The 23969-nt window shown below is 41.1% G+C and overlaps 1 protein-coding gene and 2 long non-coding RNA genes across 5 annotated transcripts; 1 reads left to right on the top strand and 2 right to left on the bottom strand.

Annotated features, from left to right (window-relative positions):
- Positions 1–712: 712 nt before the first annotated feature.
- LOC120746526 lies at positions 713–11974 on the bottom strand. Its single transcript, XR_005698870.1, has 2 exons — positions 11929–11974; positions 713–1730 (listed from the first exon to the last, which is right to left on the bottom strand). It is a non-coding gene; the product is annotated as an uncharacterized LOC120746526 (long non-coding RNA).
- Positions 2750–6985, top strand: LOC120746512. Of its 3 annotated transcripts, XM_040051934.1 has the most exons (5): positions 2750–2908; positions 3114–3219; positions 3827–4556; positions 5547–5765; positions 6375–6985. In XM_040051934.1, exons 2-5 carry the CDS (start codon positions 3117–3119, stop codon positions 6583–6585), a joined length of 1263 nt encoding a protein of 420 aa, XP_039907868.1. In that variant the 5' UTR covers positions 2750–2908; positions 3114–3116; the 3' UTR covers positions 6586–6985. The 3 variants fall into 3 exon arrangements, with proteins under 3 accessions (XP_039907868.1, XP_039907869.1, XP_039907870.1); XM_040051935.1 differs by lacking the exon at positions 3114–3219; XM_040051936.1 differs by lacking the exon at positions 5547–5765.
- LOC120746525 lies at positions 6765–8404 on the bottom strand. Its single transcript, XR_005698869.1, has 3 exons — positions 8289–8404; positions 7650–7769; positions 6765–7533 (listed from the first exon to the last, which is right to left on the bottom strand). It is a non-coding gene; the product is annotated as an uncharacterized LOC120746525 (long non-coding RNA).
- Positions 11975–23969: the final 11995 nt, after the last annotated feature.

Genomic DNA, 23969 nt, shown 5'->3' with positions numbered 1-23969 from the left:
CAGCCAGTTTAATCTCAAACATTCATCCAATCAGCCATACACACAACATACAGCATAACCCTGTTGTCTCAGCACATAATAAGTTTCTTCTCATGTAACTAAATGTGTGCCATGGTAAAACTTCTTCACACACCAGAAACTCACAATCAGCTCACTCATTTAAGACCTCTCATCAGCATTCTGTTTTCCCCTCTATGATGCAACCATCTGTCCTCCTATAATATTCAGTCCACTAGTCTATGTATCACTTTCATCTTACTAGTGACTTGGACAAGATGACAAACAGAATCTCATGCTTAAGATGCTGTCTGGTCTTCATGAGTATCATTGTATGTGTATATGCATGTAGGGTTAGTATGGTTAATGCACTTTCAGTATGTTTTTGTGTTCATCTCTCACCACACTTTCATTATTCTCATCACTGCTTAAAACAACACACCTCTCTCTCTGTTTTTTTTTTTCTTTAACTGTACTTTTCTCCAAAACAGAAAGTAGCATTACAGCTGTTTCAGACTGAGAAACACCAAACACTCTTCATGCTATCATTCATCCACACAACTATTTTATTTCTTTTTGTCCACTGGGCAGGTGACCTGCAGAATCACGTCTACCTTTCACACACACCATGACGTCAGACACACTCACACTCGCGGAATTGATCAGGAGAAAAACTTTCTTCATCTTCACACTCTGTTACAGAAACACCATGTGGTTTTTTTTTTGTGTTGTGTCAGGGATGGATATGTAGTTGTAACGTTTGTGTTCACTAACTTTACTTTCTGTTTCCTACCCTGTCTAGTCTGTCTTGGACTCAATGCTGCTCCTAATGTCTCTCCATACTCAGCCTTTAGTCTCTCCTCCACCTCTGCCTCTGCTCTCTCACGCTCTTCTCTGGCTCTACTTTCTGCTAACATTCTTGCTTCTCTCCTCTTCTGAGTCTGCTCCAGCCACAACTTAGCAACTGCAATTCCTTCCTCTGCTTCGCTTTTCCTGTTTTACCTGCTACACTTACAGCTATTCTTTCTACCAGCATTTTACACTGAACTTCCACTAATGTCCCTTCAAATCCACATTTCTTACGCCAACAACCTACATACTGCGTGCTGCCTGGTAAAAATTTCTCCATAAATTTTAAATCTCCTTCTAAGGCAGACTTACACATTTTATTCTCCATTACAAGACAACAATCAGCCACACTCACGCAGACCACGTCTGGCCCGCACACACACACAACATAGGCCTATTGCTTGCGTCTGCACGCACAGCTAGCGCTCTCTGTTGAAAACTCTCAAACGCCCCATATGGCGGAGAATTCAACCTTCGGACACTCTCCAACGCCCCAAATGGCGGAGATTCCGGACTCCGAACCTAGGTTCTCTCCACGCCCCAAATGGCGGAGAACTCTCTACGCCCCAAATGGCGGAGAAGCCTGCGTCTCTCTCACGCGGCTAGCGCGCTCCCGGACTCACGTTTAACGCACAGCCCGTAGCCGCTCTCTATTGTTTTGGGTCCACGTGCGCTCTCGTGACCAGCGCTCCCCCGGACTCAAACGTTTCACGCAGAATCACGGTGACGCGTTTCTATCTAGGATCCCACATTCATTCACACGGTTATAGAGACGCTCTCTAAGGCCTTCTGTACTCACTGTTTGTTTACGTTCATGGGAAGAGTCTCTGGATCCCGTCAATCGTCATCCATCCCGAGGGGAGGTCAGGCGCAAACTTCCCGGCCTGGTGGCAAGCATAAAAACACCAGGGCTTTACGTCAATCATCCCAGACGTTGCGGTGGCGTCCTCTCCCTCTCCTCGGTGGATGCAATGTGTTAGGCTCCGGCTCCGAAGGACCAAATAAATGTTGGGTCTGTGTTTCCACAACCCCGCTAATTCTAGAGACTTATTCATCATGAAGAAAACAAGACAGTCGATCGATCTATTACTTGCGCAAGGGAGGCCTCTCATCTATGTCCAGCACATGACAATGACCACACTGGTGGCCTCCTCTCGCTGCCTTTTATTGACAAACTTCAAACAATAGTTTACACAACACCTCCCCTTGCAACCCCCCTTTGGTTACGAAGACAAGGCACTGTATGTAAGTGTGTGTGTGTGTGTGTGTGTGTGTGTGTGTGTGTGTGTGTGTGTGTGTGTGTGTGAGAGAGAGACCTCCTGCTGACCAAAGGGTCATAAACCCAGGAAGCTTACATCAAAAGAAACAGATCTTCAAGTTAGGATGTATCTACAATAAAACCTCCCCCAGCACAGAGTGGCTGGAGAGGTGGTCAGGATCAAAGGAATGGCTTTGATCCTACTGCTTAAACTAAGACTATACAAATTTAAGAAACACAATGGCAACATTCAACAATTAGACTTAACAACTTACTTGTTAAAAAACAAAACATGGTTTTATTTATATACTGTGGCAGAGAAATCTTAGCAAAGAAGCTCTACAGAAAGTTGGAGCTTGCTGTTTGACCCCAAGCTGATAGGGGGAGCTCTTTATTAAACACACTTGCTGATGCTACACTGTGCTTCGTACGGTGGCCCTGAGAGGCCAAACGGACTGCAACTTCAGAAAACACTTGCAAAAAGAAAAATGCTGCAAAAAGGAAAACGCTGCAAAAAGAAAGACGCTGCACTGCAACTTCGAGAAAAACGCTGCACTGCAAAAAGAAAAACGCTATAAAAAGAAAGACGCTGCACTGCAATTTCAAGAAAAACGCTGCGCTGCAAAAAGAAAAGCGCTGCAAAAAGAAAAGCGCTGCAAAAGCACACAAAGCACAACGGAAATAGGAAAAAAGACAACGGAAATGTTCCTGGGGAGACAATAACCCGACGGACCAGTTGCACGAACCGAAACATGCTAACCAGTGCGCTAGGACTGGGAGACACTTCAAAGAAGTGGAGGAGAGGTAAATATGTTGTAATCTCATGATTCTAATAATACTACAGATATCTGGAATATATATTCAAAGATAATTCTAACAAAGATAATGTTTAATGTAGCCTTAGAAATAAAGCTTTTTTAAACTCGAGAACAAATACTAATAAGTCAAAGTCATTAAGGAATATTGCAGTTAATGTGTTCAGGTTTTAATTTGGCATTGTCGTCATCAGGCAATGTATTGTCCATATTGTGGAATCCAGCTAGTGGGGCAAATTGGAGTTTTTTGTGGGTCCTGTGGAACTAACATTCAAGTTTTAGCACCTTTTATAGAGAATGGTAAGCACTTCACTTTCCTAAGTTCTAGTATTTATTGCTCACCTTTTAATTGCTTCATAATGACTTATATACACCACAGTAGCTTCAGTAGTGCATGTTAAACTTTTTTTGGGGGGGGATTATTATTGATGTGCCATTCCAAAGTACTATATTCATTTGCTTATTCTAAGGTTTTTGTATTGTTAAAGACTCTGTATGCAAAGATAAATCAGAATTCCAAAAACGCAAAGGCATGAACTGGTAGGTACTAAGAACTGTATTCTGGTTTAAGCCTGCCACCGGTTCTACGGCATAATTTTAAAAAGTAGTTTATGACTTAATAGGGCATATGTACACAGTGACGAAATTCTTCTAACTTCTCTAATTTTGCTCATTTTGAGTTGTCAGCATAGAGGTCTTAATGAGAGTGATAAGTCCTGAATCCTGGTCCATGTTCTTTGAGCTTTTGCTGGCCTTTATTTAAGCACACATCAAGAAGATTAAATACTTGAGTCATGTTTATTGAGACTTGTTTCAGATGTGGTATTTTTTTTAAAAACACTTATTAAGTGCATTTGTGGATTCCTGCGGTTGTAATTATCTTTTCATGTTTTCTCTTCAACCTTAGGCCCAGTCTCAGTCACAGACATCATCAATAAGTATTTCTCTGAGGGCCATACATATGAAGTGATCCTGGATTTTCTTGAAAACAAGCATAATATTTGTATGAGTCTGAGAACATTAAAGAGGAGGCTAAAAGATGCTGGAATGACTAGAAGGACAGACTTTACTCCCACTGACATTGTCATTTCCACTGTTACACAAGAACTGAGAGGCTCAGGTCAGCTTCTGGGTTACAGATCCATGTGTCAGACACTGCGACAAAAGTATAATCTGAAAGTTAAAAGAAATGATGTAATGCACATACTCTCAAGACTAGATCCATATGGTGTTAAGCGTCGCTGTAAACGCAGGTTTGTTCGAAGAGGATATTTTTCAGAAGGACCAAATCAAGTGTGGCATGTGGATGGTTATGATAAGCTGAAGCGCTCTGGTGTTGCTATTAGTGCATGTGTCGATGGATTTTCAAGGAAAGTTATGTGGCTCAGCTGTGGCAGCTCAAATAATGACCCAGGTATCATTGCAAAATATTATATGGAGTGCTTGTCACGGTTTGGTCAACTTCCAGCATGCCTTCGTACAGATTGTGGCACAGAAAATGGAACAATGGCTGCCATTCACTGTGCTTTAAGATCAGACCATGGAGATGAACTTGCAGGAGCCCACAGTCATATGTATGGTACCTCAACTACAAATCAACGGATTGAAAGTTGGTGGTCTTCGTTCAGAAAGCAAAGGTACATGGCTTTTAAAATATATTCTGAAACTAAAATTGAATGGTTCTGAAGGTGTTTCGTGGTCAGCGATATACTTTTTTTTGTGGGTGGGGTTTTATACTCAAATATTAAATTACAGTCACAAACAAACAAAGAAAAACATAGTCACCTACACATTTTTCTCATGTGATGCACAACTGCTTCAAAAAATATAACAAATGGTTTGGTATACCAGTGACATTTGTTTGTATTAAAAAAACACACTCAAAAAGAAAATCCTACTCAGACATTCCACAAAAGTCCTAAAAAGGAACTGTAAAAAACAACAAACAAACTGACATTCAACATTTTAATAAATTATTATAAATCCTAGAGGCAATGGCATCGGTAAAGATTGATCCATTTAAAATTGAGTAAAATTTATTCAAATTTGTGTGCCTACGTAGTACCAAACTAACATCTAGATCAAATAGTTTACCTGTAGGGAGTCATATAAATAAAAGAACAAGGGTTTCTTCAAATTTGAGAACTGTAATATGAGTAATATAAGAACATTGATCCAACATGACAGAAATTTGTTAGAGGAGGTCATTCGTTTCAGACATTTCTTCGACTTTGTGTGCCAAAAAAAAAATACTGATGTTTTCACTAGCTTTTGGATTTCTGTGTGGTATCTAACAAGTGATAACAGCTTCAGTGTTCATGTAGAAACAAAATAGTACATTTATATGGACAGACCTGTATATTACAACTTTTCTTAAGTTCAACCGCCAAATGCAGGAATAACAGAAGGATTAATCATTTTGTTAAACTTTGTTATTTGTGTGGAGTTGCTTTTTTTTTCCTGCAGTGCATTGATGAAACACTTCAAAACATGTGAATAAGCTTTTCTTTGAACGAAATTGCGCACATTTCAATATTCTTAAGATTACGACTTTTTTTTTAAAGAGGACAATTACATTGAATTCCTTGTGTTATTAAATTTTGTATGCCTTGTCATTCCACCATTAGAACTCAGTTCTGGATTGAACTCTTCAGTGACCTGAGGGAGAGGCATCTTTTCAATGGCAGTCATGAACCTAAATGCCTTCTACGATATGTCTTCCTCAATGTCTTGCAAAAAGAGCTTGACGAGTACAGAGATCTCTGGAACACTCACACCATCCGACCTGTGCGCCAATCTTGTTGTCCATCTGGTAAACCAGAAGCCATGTATCACCTGCCTCATAGGTATGTATTTAGTCCATGTATTTTATTTCATAGTTTTACTAAAAATTTTCTTCCTCAGTATAGTGTATTGTATGTGCAGGATACCTGTCCAGCTTGCTGTTATTAAACCTGTTGTTCATTTATAAAATGGTTCAGGAACAGTCCATCCCTTATGTGCACTCTTTTCTTTCTTGACCTAACCACTTGAGTTAAGTAAGCAGTATGCCATTTAGGTTTAACAATTTGCCCTAACTGTTACTCACAGCAGGTATTACACACACTTTTGCAATTGAATAGTATTTTTTGTTGTTTTCACCTTTTTGCTGAATAGAAATTAAAGCTGCCACTTGTGTTTTGACATTAGTTCTGTTCTCTGACTTCATGCACATACGTTTTATTTTCATATTTTTTTCCAAAAAAAAAAAAAAGTTAGACAATCATATTTTAACTTTGGATCACATCTTGGCTAAAAATGACAAATGTAGATATATGCATAATTAAGATTCTTTAAAATTACAATTTCCAGAACTGACTTTTAATTATAAGATTGACTTTGCGCTTTTGCTGTAACCTTGAAGGATAGTACCTGGAGAAGTGACTGAATTTGTTCATTTTTCTGACTGACCTAAGGTATGGTGGAAGAGAGTGTGGATTCCAAGTGCCTCAAGACATCCTGCACCAGTTTGATGACATTCTACCTCCTCAGTACAGTCTATGTGGGGATGACAATCTCCAGGTTCATTTCACAAACTTGGAAAGACAGAGTGAGCTCCCTCGACCAGTCAACTGGACTACTGCAGTTGAAAATTATATAACACTCAAAAATATGACTGGACTTTAGAAGTGAATGTAAAATCATCTGCTAGATGTGGGTACAATTACCACTGACACTAATTGTCACAAACCAACTTTAATGAGTATTGAAAAAAATAGTACCATAGTTTTTATATAAATAGGTTCACTACCGTCAACTTTTCAGTGTGTACGCTTTCTACCTGAAGAAATCAAAAGACCATACTGTACAAAATAACTTGTTCCTTTTAATTAGGTGTTGTAACGAACACGTTGATTAATTTGGAGATCTGTTTTACAAACAAAGGTTTACAAAAGCATTCAGCGAGACCTGTATTTATGTGGGTTTTTCCTATTTCTTTTTCTAACTCCAAGAACAACTTGCATATCTTACAAAAAAATGTAATCAAACACAGAAGTGTTTGATTAAATAAAGCCTTTTAACTGAATTTATCAGATTTTTTTCCCTGTGTTATTATACTAGCGTGTCTCAGTACATTAGAATACTTCAGAAATGTTTTATTTTGTTACATTGGCAATTTCTTAATACAGTGAAATATGTCTAACTTGTTCAACTGTCCCACTATGATACTATGCTTTTGAAATTCCAAAACCTGATTGAACTTTCTGCGATGCATTAAACTTTATGTGATTTACACAAATTATAAATTATTAGAAAAAAATTTCCAGAGTTTAAAATCACAAACTTCAAATGTTTGCTAAAACCATAAATGTGGCTTAAAAGCAAAAGGACTTGGACCTTAGGGAAGCCCAAACCCAGGAGAGTTCTGGATGCCATAATCTATGGCTTCTTGGAAGTCCTCATAACTGTGTAGCACTGGGATTTTGATAGTATTTGCACAGACATCTACTACAGGGAAGCGTGAAGTGGTCTGGAAAAGAAGTTGTGGCTTTGGCTGAATTGCTGCAGGAGGAATTTCTCTCAGTCCAGTTGCAAACATAAGGATGTCTTCAAGAGACAGACTTCCATTTCTCTCTGAAAATGTAAAGAGAATAAAAGTTATTTCTAATGATAATAAACAGGAAAAAGGTGCCATTACACTTTGCTGACATAAATGTACTCATTCCAACATTTTCAACCAAATTTAATACCTTCTACAGAAAGCAGATAGTCTTGCCAGTAGCTTAGTACTCGTCTCCTCTTGACGCCTAGAGCTGCCAGGTGGACCAAATTGCACATGGAAGATGTTCTCAAGAAGATCAGCTGTCAGCCTGGTCTCATTGTAGCACATGAATGAGAAGAAGAGTGAAGGATGCTGTTCCAGAGCGTTTAGAAAAATACATGACTACATGAGGGCACATCCTTTATCGCTATGCCTGTAATACTCTGCCTATTGCCTTAATATTAAATAATTTTTTGAACAATAATTATTGAAAATATTTTGTCATGTCATTATACTGCCGCAAGTAGAGGTGGCATGGGCCGCGAAACTGAGACACAGGCATTAGAGCCTCTTAATGCTTGTTTTGTTTGGGTTTCCACCAGAGTGGAATTAACAAAAAATAGAGAGGGCATAGCCTAACATACGAAATAGGAAAATAATGATGTGTAATCTATTTATTTCAACAAAAAAACTGTATTCTGAATACCACCTATTTACACAGTAACTGTAAGGGAATACAGTTACTCGTATTTTAAATACGTGACAGTGTTACATGTATTTCGTTACTCCCAAACACTGCAAACATATCTGTAGTATTATTAGAATCATGAGATTACAACACATTTACCTCTCCTCCACTTCTTTGAAGTGTGTCCCAGTCCTAGCGCACTGGTTAGCATGTTTTGGTTCATGCAACTGGTCCGTCGGGTTATTGTCTCCCCAGGAACATTTCCGTTGTCTTTTTTCCTATTTCCGTTGTGCTTTGTGTGCTTTTGCAGCGCTTTTCTTTTTGCAGCGTTTTTCTTTTTGCAGCATTTTTCTTTTTGCAGTGCAGCGTTTTTCTTTTTGCAGCATTTTTCTTTTTGCAGTGCAGCGTTTTTCTTGAAGTTGCAGTGCAGCGTCTTTCTTTTTGTAGCATTTTCCTTTTTGCAGTGCAGCGTTTTTCTTGAAGTTGCAGTGCAGCGTCTTTCTTTTTGTAGCATTTTCCTTTTTGCAGTGCAGCGTTTTTCTTGAAGTTGCAGTGCAGCATCTTTCTTTTTGCAGCGTTTTCCTTTTTGCAGCATTTTTCTTTTTGCAAGTGTTTTCTGAAGTTGCAGTCCGTTTGGCCTCTCAGGGCCACCGTAGCTTCGAGCCTCATTAACAGCATAACAGAACTCACTTATGGTACTGCATTCATTCTATAAAACAATAACTGTAAGTGACTTTGAACCGCAGTACAAACATAACAGTCAAGATAACAGTTAAAAGTAGCGTAACCATAAACAATAAAACAACATTTAAACAGTAGCATGTGTCCCAAGGCATGATGGGAAAGAACTAGCTGCTCCCCCAACACGCCACAATATGTTTATATATAAATATATATGGTGGCCCCTAGAGACAAAGCACGTACAAACTCCGAAACGTGTTTCAGATGTATGTGCTTCAGGGTTTGTACGTGCTTCAGAGTTCGTACGTGATTTGAAGTTTGTACGTGCTTTGTCTCTAGGGGCCACCGTAAATATACTTTTATTTATTCAGGCCACATAAAATGTAATAAATAAATCATATAATACAAAAACCAACTATTCACATTTCAACTTTTAACTATTTAAATTTTCAGCTTTTTCCTTTTAAACACATTTAAAGTGAAACAACACAAAACACTTCAAATCACAACACAATTAAATATAAATTAAAATATGAAAACAAAAAGAAGATACACATTCTCTGTCATATGGGCCTGCATGAATAAACTTTTTGAATCCTTTATCACCCGCAACTGCAAATAGTTGTGGATGATTACTATACCTTTCTAATGTGACGTTGTTGTCCCTGACTCTTTCTCTCTCTTTTCCTCCCGCTCTGTTCCTGTGCTACTGAGTGTAACTACTGCCCCTCCCCCCTCTGCCCAGCGTAAAGCACAAGACTCGCGTGCTGAGTGAAGTGGAAAAAAAGTGCGAGAGAGAGGGTGAGAAAAAAAAAAATAAGGAGCCGGCTCGCGTCGTTCACGTCAAAGAGCCGGCCCTAAGAGCCATTTCGTTCGCGAACGACCCATCACTACAAGGTAGCAGAAGCAAAGTGGTCGCATGGGTTGTGAGCGGAGTGCTGTTTGCACAGACATGTCTATTTTGTGATGTAACAAGAAACATTAACCTTGATAACTGAGTGTAACTACCGCCCCTCCGCATTCTTCCCAGCGCAAAGCACAAGGCTCGCGTGCGGAGTGAAGCAGAAAAAAAGTGCAAGAGAAGAGGGTGAGAGAAAGAAGAAAAGAAAACCCAACGGCTCCCAATAAGGCGAAGGTTTATTCATGCAGGCCTATATGACAGGGAATGTGCATCTTCTTTTAGTTTTTGATGGCTGAAAATTCCTCCAATTTAATAAAGGAAAAACTGAAGTTCTCTTATGTGCTCCTGACAGGCATGTACCTAAGATAATGAATGCTCTTGGTCCCCTTTCAACATTTGTGAAATCGTCTATCAGGAATCTAGGGTTAATTTTTGACCCGGCTCTCACTTTGGGTGTTCATGGAACCTAGGGGTAACCTTTAATTCTGCTCTTACCCTGGATGTTCACGTCAAATCTCTGGTTCGGTCCTGCTTTTATCAATTAAGAAACATTTCTAAATTAAGCCCTGTTGTGTCACACACTGAAATAGAGATTGTTATACATGCATTCGTTTCATCATGATTGGACTATTGTAATTCACTGTTTACATGTCTAAGCAAAAACTCCCTGGAGCGTTTGCAGATTGTTTAACCCTTTAAGACCTACCATAGAACCAAGTCCGCCAGAGCTTATATTATATTTTTACATGGTGTGGAGCCATTTTTGGGAGCATTTCAAGTTGCTATACATCAATACAACCATTATATCCCAGATTTTAATAATATGTATTCCTTAAGTGCATAGTAATTACACAAATTGCAAAAAAGTGCAATAAACTACAAAAAAACTGAAAATCGTTTTTGCTTTTTTAACATATATTTCTAGTTAGAGAAATTTAAGAGGCTTATCCCTCAAAACTGTAAATACAAAAAAGTTGCACAAAATAGTTTCCTACCACAGGAAGTTTATTTTGAGTGTCTTCATAGTTTTATTTTTGAAATATACCAATTTTTATATACTGCAGGAAAAACGAAAATAAATATTATACTGCAAATTTGCAAAAAAGCAGCATGTGCATCAAAATAAACTATTTCCAGAAGTGCAATAAGAGTCCTAAGCATCCCAGAAACGACACAGAAAGTCATAAAGTCAAAGATAACTTTTAAAAACACCAGTTGAGGCCCTGATGGTAAAAAAAACTACATTTCCGCAAAAATGACGTCACTTCGGTTTCGGGCAGGTAATGGCGGACATGCAAAAGTTCGCGCTGACGTCTATTCCAACGTAGGAAGTGTTACGAACAGCTGATCGGATTGGCAAAGCGTGTTTCTGGAATATTATGTTTTTGTTGCTGCAAGTGCTTTTTATGCAGTTTTTGCAAAGCTATATGTGGAAGGAAACTGTGACTGAGGACAAGCTGATGGCATAAGATGTAAGTACAACTCCTCCAGTTTCATATGCAAAAAAAATTATTGGGCTAGCTTACGTGGATTTAAAAATAGTTGCGCAAAACAGAGCGTGCCCACTCCGACCGGCTCTAAAGGGTTAAAACACAGTAGCAAGACTTCTGACCAAATACTCAAAGTACTCACATGTGACACTGTTGCTAATACAGCTGCATTGGCTGCCCATTGAATTCACAGTCCATTTTAAGATTTTGGTTCTGACCTTTCCAGCTCTTCATGGACAAGCACCAGCCTATATCATTGAACCTTTACAGCCCTACGTCCCTAGCAAGTCCCTGAGGTCATGTGATCAGGGCCTTCTTGTTATTCAGCTTACAAGGCTGAGAACTAAGGGTCCTAGACTGTGGAACTCTCTCCCACTGAGCTTAAGATCTGTGGACTCAGTAGTTTCTTTTAAAAGACAACTAAAAACAAAAATGCAGTTTTTAGAATTGCATTTTTATTAATTTTTGTCTGTTTTTGTTTTATACTTTGTTATCTCTATGTGAAGCACTTTGCAATATTTTATCTAGAAGGATGCTATATAAATAAAATTGTACTTACTTACTTGCTGGTTGCTTTTTTTAGAAAAAAAGTCATTAACCCTTTAAAACCGGTCGGAGCGGGCACGCTCCGTTTTGCGCAACTACTTTTAAATCCCGGTAGCACTGCAACCACGTAAGCTAGCGCAATAATTTTTTTTGCATATGAAACCGGAGGAGTTGTACTTACATCTTATGCCATCAGCTTGTCCTAGGTCACAGTTTCCTTCCACATATAGCTTTGCATCCCCGACGAGTCCCCAGGCAGCACGGTGGCACGGTGGTCAGCACTGTTGCCGCACAGCAAGAAGTCCCGAGTTCAATTCCAACATCAGGCCGGGGTCTTTCTGTGTGGAGTTTGTATGTTCTCCCCGTGTTTGCGTGGGTTCCCTCCGGGTACTCCGGCTTCCTCCCACCGTCCAAAGACATGCAGCTTGTGGGGATAGGTTAATTGGATAATCCAAATTGCCACTAGGTGTGAATGTGCGAGTGAATGTGAGTGCGAATGGTTGTCTGTCCCTGTGTGTTGGCCCTGCGACAGACTGGCGACCTGTCCAGGGTGTACCCCGTCTCTCGCCCTATGACAGCTGGGATAGGCTCCAGCGCCCCCCGCGACCCTGAAAAGGATAAGCGGAAGCAAATGGATGGATGGACTAGTACATTTGACCGCAGTATTCAAATGGTACCTGTTGATGTAATTAATGATTCTTGCAATTGAATGTCCGAATGATTTAACTTACCCTGACCCTTTTATTCCTCCCCACAATTGTGAGATTAACTATATGTGTCAGCTCCAAAGGTCCATCATTCTCTAACACAGTGATGTGATCGTGCAGCTGACTTCTGCTTAAACATCTCCTACCTGTGTTTTTATTTTATTTTTTTGTCTTTGTATTTATGGAAAGTAAAAGGGATATGACTTTAGTTAAAAAAGCATGCTGTTGTTATTTTTCTTCCTTTTCTTTTTTTAATAGGAAAGGATTAGTACGTAGCTGCTGCTACAGAGGCTGCCTGACACTGCTTAATTTGAATGAACACCTGCTTTTGATCACAGGCTATTTGAATATGGTCACATGTAATGGAGTGAAGGAAACGTAGACATTAAAAAACTCTAACACTACTCTTTCCACATTGTTGACAGCCCAAACTGCATGTTACCTGTCACATATAAAAAACTGAGTCTAAACCAGTTGCATTCTTTACACAAATTCTTTGTTAGTTTTAGGTTGAGTTAGTTAGTTAGTTTAGTTTTAGTAAAAACAAGAATTCTGTTTTAATATGGTTTGATAATACACATGTACCCTGTGATATGACTCTGTGTTCCAAAGGCTAGAGTATAATTTGCTGCTTGATTTGCATTAAGTGCCACCTACTGAGTCATACAAAAAGCTCCTATCACTCTGCTGCTGTGTGAACTACCCAGTGTGAGTACCCAGAAGCATCGCTGCACATTTAGTGTAAAGAGCAATCAATCAGTTTGGAGACGCGAGCCAGAGGAAACAATTCAGCCAAAAAGGTGCTTTTTAATGTCTTTTATTATAGTGAGAACTTCATTTAAAATGCCTTATTTGGTTATTTAAGCTGTTATTTATCTTTTTAAAACTAATTATAAATTGAATATTAGGTGCTATGCAATTAACTCATTCCTTCTAAAGGCAGACAATAGACACTTGTCCATACATGAATCTATGTTGCCTATACACCCCTAACATGTAAAAAAAAAATGGTATCCACTGCACAAATGTTTTTGTGTTGGTTTTCCGTGATTAAATCAGACTTGATTAGGAGAATCTAAGAACACTGACTATGATTACATAAGTATATGCTATCATAAGAGAGACAGTATATTTTATGTTTGAACATATATTCATATAGAGAGTCAATCTTCTGTAATAACATAGATACTGGCTCTGACTATTTAAATTTTATTCAGTGTGAACAAACCAACAACTTAATGATATTGTAGATAACAATGATAATGATCAGTTCTATGTTTTTATCACAAGCTTTGTTGGTAGATTTTTTCCAGTGTCAATAATTCTTTTCATTTTGGTTTTGTATTAAAAAGTGAGTTAACATTTAAGATTATATGTCCTGTAAAATTCCTTTTAAAAAATATTTCAGGAAGCAGTTTATTACTCACACTTTCGCTCCCAAATATATAGTAACTGATCTATCACTGTCTAGGAGTACATTTTCTTGATAAGATGCATTTTAATTGTGAACTGTCGATCCCTCCCCTGTTTGTCCCTATAATTGCTTTTTTTTTTTCATCAGACCTACAGCAGATATGTCACTTAACACCACCTCCAACAATTTTCTGGACTATTTCTGTTCCACAAATGCAAATTCATCCCAAATGGTTCCCTTCTATACAGTGAGAATCATCCTCCTCCTCACTCTCTCTGTCATCATCTTTTATATTGGTCACCAAAGATGGCGGCAGCAGCGCTCCTTTATGACAGCAAGCCACTCTGACATCTTCACCTACCACATGGCTGCTATGGAGCTGATCTGGGTCTTAGCATGTTTGATCATGTTTTGTGGTGCATACACTAATCACTTAGTGAGTGAGACTGTGGGATCATATGCCAGTAGCATTGCTTATTATGGAGAAATACTTTTCCACCTCCTGACCTGTGTAGAACGTTATATGGCTGTTGTTCATCCCATCACCTACATGAGTCTAAGGAATGCCCGTGGGGTCAGGATCAGAAACATCAGCATTGGCTGTGTTTGGCTGCTGAGTTTAGGACTGTCAGGTGTTAAAGTTTTATTACCCTCTAACTACAAACCTGCCCCATTGTTCTTTGTTTTGGCTCTCTCCATAATAATCATAACTTTCTGCAGCCTCTCTGTTCTGTGTGTGTTGATTCGCCCAAGGCCAGGGGAAGGGGGTGGGGAAAAGGAGATGGTTGACCAATCAAAGCTGAAAGCTTTCTACACCATCATGGCTATAACCTGTGCTGTGTGGCTGTGGGTTGTTGGGGTGCTTTTATTTAATGCTCTCAACAGCTCACGTCTAGTGAGCAGCACTGCCCTGTGCTCAGCATTGATGTACATGATCTGGTTTAACTTTCCAAATTGTTTGGTGTTACCTCTTCTGTTTCTGCATAGAGCAGGAAAACTCTCATGTTGAATTTGAGTACAACAGAGAGATGTAAATGATTTATATAATATGCTAAAATGTTTGGAAATGTTTCAGTTTTATTACTACTATAAGACACGGCTAAGTCAAGACTCGAACCACACTTAAGATCCAGAAGTAGACGATAAGTCTAAACTGGTGGTTTGTAAACTTATCTGACAAAACATTGTTGATTAACAGTCACAGGATATAATCAAACCCCATGACTTGTTCCTTTTTTTTTTCATCAAGAGTATTCAAGAGTTTATAGAAGATTTACAAATTGTATAGATATAGTATGTAGACTATCACCATTGAATTTGGAAATAAAGGAGGCTGTTTGGCTTCATTTAGAGACATAGTCTTAAAATAAAGCCTAGAGCTGATGCTGTCCTATTAACAGAAAAATGAAAAACACCAAATGGATCATACATGATCATAAAATTTTTACGTTTCCTTTTCTAAAAGACACACAGAACACAAAAGGTTGTTCTGCATTTCTGCACACTAATTAAGTTTGATGTAGCAGTGCTACTTTCAGTGTTTTTTTTAATCCAACATTTGAGAGTTATGGACCACTGAAAAGTGCAGCAGAGTAACTTCCATGTGAAACAGAGTCTTGGAGAAGACAAACCTAAATTTTGAAGCTCCATTTCAACAGCTGCTCACAAAAGAAAGAGATTATAAGATACACGTTGGGTCTATCACTTGTTATTTTACTAGATGTGAAATCATAGACATCCTCAGCTCTTATAGTTATCTCAACCTTTTGATAAAGATTGTGGATTGAAGTGATTGTTAAGCACATTGCTTTCATTCTTATTTGAATTGGGGAAAATGGACGAAATTATTTGCCTTCCAAATGTTTCATTTCCCTTACAGAATAACGGTTGCTGGCCATGCAAATGACAGCACAAATCACCTTTATTGTTTGTACAATTCTTGTATGTGCTTTGTGTGTACGTACGTACAATTCATTGTTGTCCAATTGTAGTCGGCAGGATGCTTTAAAGTTAAAGTGTATGCTCATGTTAGGTCTAGCAGGCAGTAATCATTCAGTTAATCTCTGTAGTATTCATAAGTTTGAAAACTAATATGACTGAACTTTTACTTCATCATTAACAGAATGTTACACAATTGTATCATAATCACCAGCTAGAGATAATCAAGACAGGTTGTAGTTCTTTTAGGTCTATGCTGGCATTAGGTATTTTCTGTTCTGCAGCAGTTTGCCCTCTAGTGGTTGTTATTGTGTATTTTTTACTCTGCAAGATCTAGCCAGAGGCAGTTTCACCCCTGTTAATCTGTTGCCATCCATGCCTTCACAAGTTGATAAACGGCATCATCTGTAAGTAATATTGTTTGTTATCACTGAGACGACTTGTGTGCATTATTATTTGTTGTGAAGGCGTGATATAGTTTGTAGTTTGTATTTAATTTGAATGCATGTATAACCTAAGCTAGTAAGGTTAAGCTAGCTCATATGCCATGAGGTTTCTTTAACATTTTGATCATGAGCGTGATTTCATTTGATGTTTTATTCGGGCACTCACTAAGCAGATAAATATAGTGTTCTTATATTTTTGAATATGTGTTTGTTATATTTTATATTGATGCAACATTTTTATTGGTTTATTTCTGGTTTTGTCAACAGTTTCACACTTTTTCCTTATTAAATCATCCAACTCAACACATCGGCCTGTTCCTTTGATTTTGATGAGGAGAGTGTTTAGCTGTCTGTATAGCTGAGTCTATATTCACGAGGACAACACTTAGTGAGGACAGAACAAGGTCCTTTAGGGAATTTTAGCTGAACTGTAAGAACACATACATGACAAAATGAAATTGGGCATTAATTGTTCATGCATAATTAACCTTTTGCATAATTAATAGGGTGTAGCTCCTATATATTTCTGTTCACATTCAGATTTTGTAATATAGCAAAAAGTTATAGCAACAAGTTTGTATGTTTGACTATGTTGATTAGGTTCATTAGGTTTAGCTGAGATGTGCAGCATCTCCATGATGCCAGTTAAAAATAATTTCATTATCAGTATATTATTTAAATTTACAGTACTGTGCAAAAGTTTAAGACAGGTGAGAAAAAAATGCCGTAAACAAAGAATGCTTTCAAAAATGGAAGTGTTAATTGTTTATTTTCATCAATCAACAAAATGCAGTGAATGAACAAAAGATAAATCTAAAACAAATGAATATTTGGTGTGACCACCCTTTGCCTTCAAAACAGCATCTATTCTTCTAGGCACACTTGCACCCAGTCTTTGAAGGAACTCGACTGGTAGGTTGTTCCAAACATCTTGGAGAACTTACGACAGATCTTCTGTGGATGTGTGCTTTCTCACATCCTTCGGTGTCTTCATGTAATCCCAGACACACTTGATGATGTTGAGATCAGAGCTCTGTTGGGGCCATACCATAACTTCCAGTACTTATTGTTCTTCTTTTTGCTCTAGATAATTTATGCTCTAGATAAGCATCATGGAAACTACAAGCCTAATCTTGAAAGTAGAGATAGTGTCTGTCTCCTGAATCCAAACTGGAAGCTGGTTCCACAGAAGAGGGGCCTGAAAACTGAAGGCTCTCCCTCCCATTCTACTTTTAAATACTCTAGGAACAACAAGTAGGCCTGCAGTGCGAGAGCAAAGTGCTCTAATAGGGTGATATGGTACTACGAGGTCATTAAGATAAGATGGGGCCTGATTATTTAAGACCTTGTATGTGAGGAGCAGGATTTTGAATTCAATTCTGGATTTAACAGGAAGCCAATGAAGAGAAGCCAAAACAGGAGAAATATGCTTTCTAGTCCCTGTCAGTACTCTTGCTGCAGCATTTTGGATTAACTGAAGGCTTTTCAGCGAGTATTTTGGACATCCTGTCTTCACACAGAGACTGCTGGTGTCCTTCTACAGAGCCAACATCGAGAGTGTACTAACCTATTGCATATGCATCTGCTGCACAGTGGATCAGAGGAAAGCACTCCAAAGGATCATTAACACCGCCCAAAAGATCACTGGCTGCCCTCTCCCCACACTGGAAGATCTACACAATACCCACTGTCTTAAAAAAGCCCAAAACATTATAAAATATACCTCACATCCTGGCCACTCCCTGTTTAAACTGTTGCCCTCAGGCAGAGAGCACTCAGTGTAAGGACAAATAGACTCAAACACAGCTCTTAGACTCAAACACAGCTTTTATCCAACTGTAATAACATGTCTGAATGCTGCTACAAAAAAATGTCCATCACGCCACTCAGCACTTCAAGTATTCTATTTATTTTATTTATTGAATTTTATTGTAAAACTTTTTTCCACTCTGATTTTAATTTTTTTGTATGAACTTAGATCAATTTGTTCTAATAAAGTATGCCAAAATGAAAAAATAACTCCAAGTTTTTAAAGGTGAAATATGGAGGTAAAATCAAAAGTAGTCAAAAACGGCCAATTATACCCTGGACCCCAGAGGGTTAAAAAGCATTTTAATGATGGCATTGAGATTAATGTCAAAGATGCCCACTGCTCCCTTCAATTTTCTCCTGTTGCTACCTTGATTCCATTTTTCTTTTTCTTTTTTTTACACAGTCAATGAGTTTCCTTCTTAAACCATATTTTCTCTTGCATCATGGTGATTATTCTTCTGCATCTAGTGGGAGTCCTTCACTGTAGGAAAATTGAAGCTTTTTTTCCCTTCTTCTCTTAGATAGTGATCTGAAACACTGTGGGTAACTTGAATGCAAAGCAGCTTCTTTGAAAACTGTTTTTGTTTAGCATCGCTTTAGCTGCAGAAAGAAACCACACAGTAGAACATCCCATGCTCACTGTCAGTTGTCCACACAGTCAACAGCACAGCATCATGGATGTCCAACACGTTCTCACTCCCAACTCGTCAAACGTGTGACGCATGGTCAGGCCCCCTCTGCTGCACATATGGACGCGCAGGGTACCCCCCTCGCGTCGGGAATTGACGTGAAGGGTCCTCCGATTGAAGAGATTGCCGCGGAAGTGGCTTTTGTCGGTATATTTAGACATTTTCCAAATCACATTGTAACGACCTATACTGAACACAATAAATTATATAATGCAGGCAACTATCTGAGAGAAAATTACTGCAGATAAAACTAATTACAGGCTGTTATTTGTGTATCGGTTCTTGCATTGACGGAGTGAGCGATGTATGCTGGGTAATGGCACAGCTAGCGATTGGGTGAATTTATTGCACCGGTTTTATAAACTGTTCTACAATCCTTTTGATATTTGGAAATCTGTCGATCATTCTGCTACAGCTGTAAGATATCTTCTCCAACTCCTCTGAATACGTGCAGTCATTTTACCGTCTGCTTTGGCTAATCACGCTCGTACGTATTAAATTAAATTAAATGCCTAATAAAAAAGCTGTTCTTTTTTATTAGGCAAAAACATTTTCGGCAAAAAAACATTCTGCAAAAACATTTTCGGTGCTGTTAAGGAATTCACAGCGACTCACTTGTTTAATTTTGAGAAAGTTTATTTTTTTTATCATATCAGATGAGCGGCAGTGACGTCAACGTACTCGATCGTACCACAGGTAAGTGCGAATCTGAATCTGTAGATTTTTTAAAATTATTTTTCTTATTTAAAACCAAAAAGAAAAACCCGAAACAGTGAGCTCACAAAGCTGCTTTTAGCAGTTCCATGGGTTAAGATTAGCAATTTCGTGGAACAGCGAATGACTTAACATTTAATAGCATATATGTTACCACACCACATGTGCTGTAAGTTAGCTAAATTCATTTCTGTTAGCCAGTCAAGTTAAGCTTATCATATATCATCATCCAGGGTACAGTGATAGAGAAGTGTGTGCTGATGTTTGCTGTTGTTGCCACTTTGTAAAGTTTGAGGGTTCTAATAAGGGTCAGTGTTGCCAGATTGGGTTGATGCTCAAATTGAAGATAGACGTTATCTATCAATCTAGCTCTCTCTTTATGGCTCTCTCTCTCATTCTGGCTCTCTCTCTCTCTCTCTCTCTCTCTCTCTCTCTCTCTCTCGATTTTAAACTTAATAACAGCATTACATAATCATTAAATAGCAGACCGATCATCTATGCTGCAAATAAAATACAAATGGACACTAAACAGGGTTTATCTAAATCTGTTACGGGGGTGGTGAGTAAGAGAACCCAGACGCGGATCGCTCGTTAAGGTTGAACAGTGTCTTTATTTACAGTGAAGCCAATCCAAAGTAATCCACAGTGCTAAGTCCCTTCCGTGCTCCCCTCGTGTGTCCATACGACTTTCGTGAACAGTGACGTCTCTCCTCTCGTATCTCCGTCTCACTCGTAGCCTGGAAAAACGGCAAACAGACGCGGTTAGCCTCCCTCCGCTATCAAACGTTTGTCTAACACTCGCTGAATTCGAGTCACTACCAGGCTTGGTGGAATACTCCAGCGCTGTCTGTCACTCAGCCACACCATTAAATAGCTCTGTCACAATAGTGGATGATTGGCAGCAGCTGGCGAGGAATCAGTTGCAGGTGGAACCGCTCAGAGTGGCGGCACTTCCGGGTCGGACATCTCCCGTTGCTACGCAACCGCGTAACAACTACAACGGAGACGGAGACAAAAACAGAGTGGGAGAACAAACACACATACAGGTCGCCGGTCGGGGCACCGTCGGACCTGACAGTACCCCCCCTCTAATGGGAGCCACCCGGCGACCCAGCAAACTTATCAGGGTGCCTGCGGCGAAAGTCTCTCACCATGGCAGCATCGAGAACCGCGGACCGCGGCACCCAAGAACGCTCTTCCGGACCGTACCCCTCCCAGTCCGCCAAAAACTAAAAGCCCCTACCGCGGCGCCGGGCATCCAATATCCGTGATACGGAATACGCCGGCGAGCCGTCGATAATCCGGGCGCCCGGAGGGCGGGCACAAAGGGCTGGTCCGGACAGGCCTCACCTGGGACACATGGAAGACATTGTGAATTCTCATGGAACGGGGAACAGATAAACGTACAGTCACAGGATTCAACACGGCCAGTATGGGGAAGGGCCCGATAAAGCGTGGAGCCAGTTTCTTAGACTCGACCCTCAGAAGAACATATTTCGCAGACAGCCATACCTTTTGCCCGACCTGGTATGCAGGGGCCGGAGCGTGGCGGCGATCCGCAAGTCTCTTGTTCTGCTCAGCGGTCCTCAAGAGGGCGGTCCGGGTAGCACGCCACGCCCGCCGGCAGCGCCGCATGTGGTGCTGGACTGAAGGAACCGACAATTCCCCCGCCGACACAGAGAGAAGCGGGGGCTGATACCCCAGGGAGGCCTCAAACGGGGAAACCCCAGTAGCCGCCGACGTGCTAGCATTATGGGCATATTCGACCCACGCCAGTTGATCGCTCCATGATGACTGGTTCGAAGAGACCACACAACGCAGCATCGCTTCGAGCTCTTGATTAGCCCGCTCTGCTTGCCCGTTGGTTTGAGGGTGGAAGCCGGACGACAAGCTGGCCTGGGCCCCCAGTTCCTTACAAAACTCCTTCCACACTCGGGACGTGAACTGGGGACCCCGATCGGACACGATATCTTGGGGAACCGCATGGAGACGGAACACCTGCTGCGTCAGAATCTTGGCAGTAACCAGGGCCGAAGGGAGTTTCGGCAGAGCAACGAAATGAACAGCCTTTGAGAAGCGATCGATCACGGTCAAGATGACTGTGTGACCTGAGGAGGGGGGAAGACCGGTAACGAAGTCCAGTGCAATATGAGACCACGGGCGGCTGGGCACAGGTAACGGACGAAGGAGGCCAGCAGGGGGCGAACAGGAGACCTTGTTTCGGGCATAAACTGGGCAAGCGGCCACATACTCCCGAGCGTCCTTCCCTAGAGTCGGCCACCAAAACAAACGTTGCAGAAAGGCGATAGTGCGGTGCTTACCTGGGTGGCAGGCAAACTTGGCTGTATGGACCCAGTGAAGGACCTTGCTTCGGACCGCCGCGGGAACAAACATCCTCCCATCGGGCCCAGTGCCCGGATCAGGTTCTGACCGCTGGGCAGCCTTAATAACCCGCTCTATGTCCCAGGTCAGAACCCCCACGAAGCACGAGGAAGGCAAAATGGGTCTCTCCTTCTCGTCTGGGTCGAGATCCGGGGAAAATTGGCGTGATAAAGCATCCGCTTTAAGATTGCGGGAGCCAGGTCTGTAAGAGATGGTTAAGTTAAACCGTGTGAAAAACAGAGCCCACCTGGCCTGCCGGGCATTCAGTCTTTTGGCCGCTTGGAGGTAGGTTAAGTTCTTGTGGTCCGTCCAGATAACCACCGGATGCTCGCTGCCTTCGAGCCAATGTCGCCACTCTTCAAGCGCCAACTTAATCACGAGGAGCTCCCGGTCTCCAACGTCATAATTGCACTCTGCAGGAGATAAGCGACGTGAGAAAAAGGCACATGGGTGTAATTTTGCGTTTACCCGTTGGGATAGTATCGCCCCCACACCTGGGTCTGAAGCATCCACCTCCACAAAAAAAGGTTGACTGATGTCTGCCTGTACCAACACTGGAGCTGAGGAAAAGAGGTGCTTGAGTCTCTCAAAAGCCCGTTCAGCACCGGGAGACCACTGGAATGGCTGCTTAGGAGAGATTAGGTTGGTGAGAGGCAGGGCGACCTGACTGAAATTGCGGATAAACCGTCGATAGAAGTTGGCAAATCCCAGAAACTTCTGCAGCTGCTTACGGTTCTTGGGTTCAGGCCATTCCACCACTGCCTTCACTTTGGCCGGATCTGCCCGCGGCCGTCCCTCCTCGATGATGAACCCCAAAAAGGAGACTGTCTGCACGTGAAACTCACACTTCTCTGCTTTTACAAACAGCCGGTTCTCCAACAGGCGCTGCAACACCATTCTCACGTGCTTGACATGGTCAGCTGGGTTCCGAGAAAACACAAGGATGTCGTCTAGATAAACGAAAACACAGTGATTAATGAAGTCCCGTAAAACATCATTTATCATGGCTTGGAAAACCGCCGGAGCATTCGTGAGCCCGAATGGCATCACCAAATATTCAAAGTGTCCAAGATGCGTGTTGAACGCCGTCTTCCACTCATCCCCCTGGCGGATTCTCACCAGATGATAAGCACTGCGGAGGTCCAGTTTAGAAAAGATGGCAGCCCCCTGAAGGAGTTCAAAAGCAGAGGTGAGTAAAGGAAGCGGGTACTTGTTCTTAATGGTTATCTTGTTAAGACCTCGGAAGTCAATGCAGGGGCGGAGCGTTTTGTCTTTCTTCTCAACGAAGAAGAAACCTGCCGCGAGAGGAGAGGTGGACTGCCGGATTATCCCGGCCGCCAGCGAGTCAGTAACGTAGCCCTCCATTACCTCACGCTCTGATTTCGAAATACTGTATAGACGGCTTGTGGGCAAGGGAGCGCCGGGTAGCAAGTCTATCCCACAATCGTACGGACGATGGGGGGGAAGAGACTGGGCCTTTTCTTTACTGAACACCTGGGCTAGGTCGTGATATTCAGCTGGAACTGCAGTCAAATCGGGAGGAGCGTCTGGTGAAGACGGGCTGGTGGACGTCTGGCTAACTGTAGCAGAATGTAAACACTGTTCATGACACTTAGGACTCCACCCAGTTATCCTGCTGTTTTCCCAATCGATCTGCGGGTTATGGCGTTTGAGCCAGAGGTAGCCCAAAACTAGCGGAGTGTGAGGAGCCTTGAACAGAAACAGGCTGATTTGTTCAACATGGTTTCCGGAGAGAGAAAGAGTCAAATCAGTAGTGCGATGGGTTATGCTGGCCAAGGGGGCACCATTTAGCACCGCCACCTGGAGGACCTCAGGTAAGGGTTCAACAGGTATGCCCAACGTCTGGGCCAGGGCTTCGTCAATAAAACTTTGTTCGGCCCCCGAATCGATTAAAGCACTACATGGGTGAATACAGGACTGGAAAATCAATTTGGCAGGACAGCTGAGGTGGGGCAAGATGTTTGCGGTAACGCCCGTCAGTATGCCCACGGCTACTGACGGGCATGTGCCAAAGGATAAATCGCCTAAGCAGTGGAGGGAGTATTCAGATTCTGAACTTTCCAAAGAAGTACTAATATCACACTGTGAAAGCTTTCAGT

This window comes from Simochromis diagramma, unplaced genomic scaffold (genome assembly GCF_900408965.1).
Source record: "Simochromis diagramma unplaced genomic scaffold, fSimDia1.1 OVJJ01000672.1, whole genome shotgun sequence".
Lineage (NCBI taxonomy): Eukaryota > Metazoa > Chordata > Actinopteri > Cichliformes > Cichlidae > Simochromis > Simochromis diagramma.
Note: the sequence above shows the minus strand (reverse complement) of the source record. Positions and strands in the feature narration are given on the sequence as shown.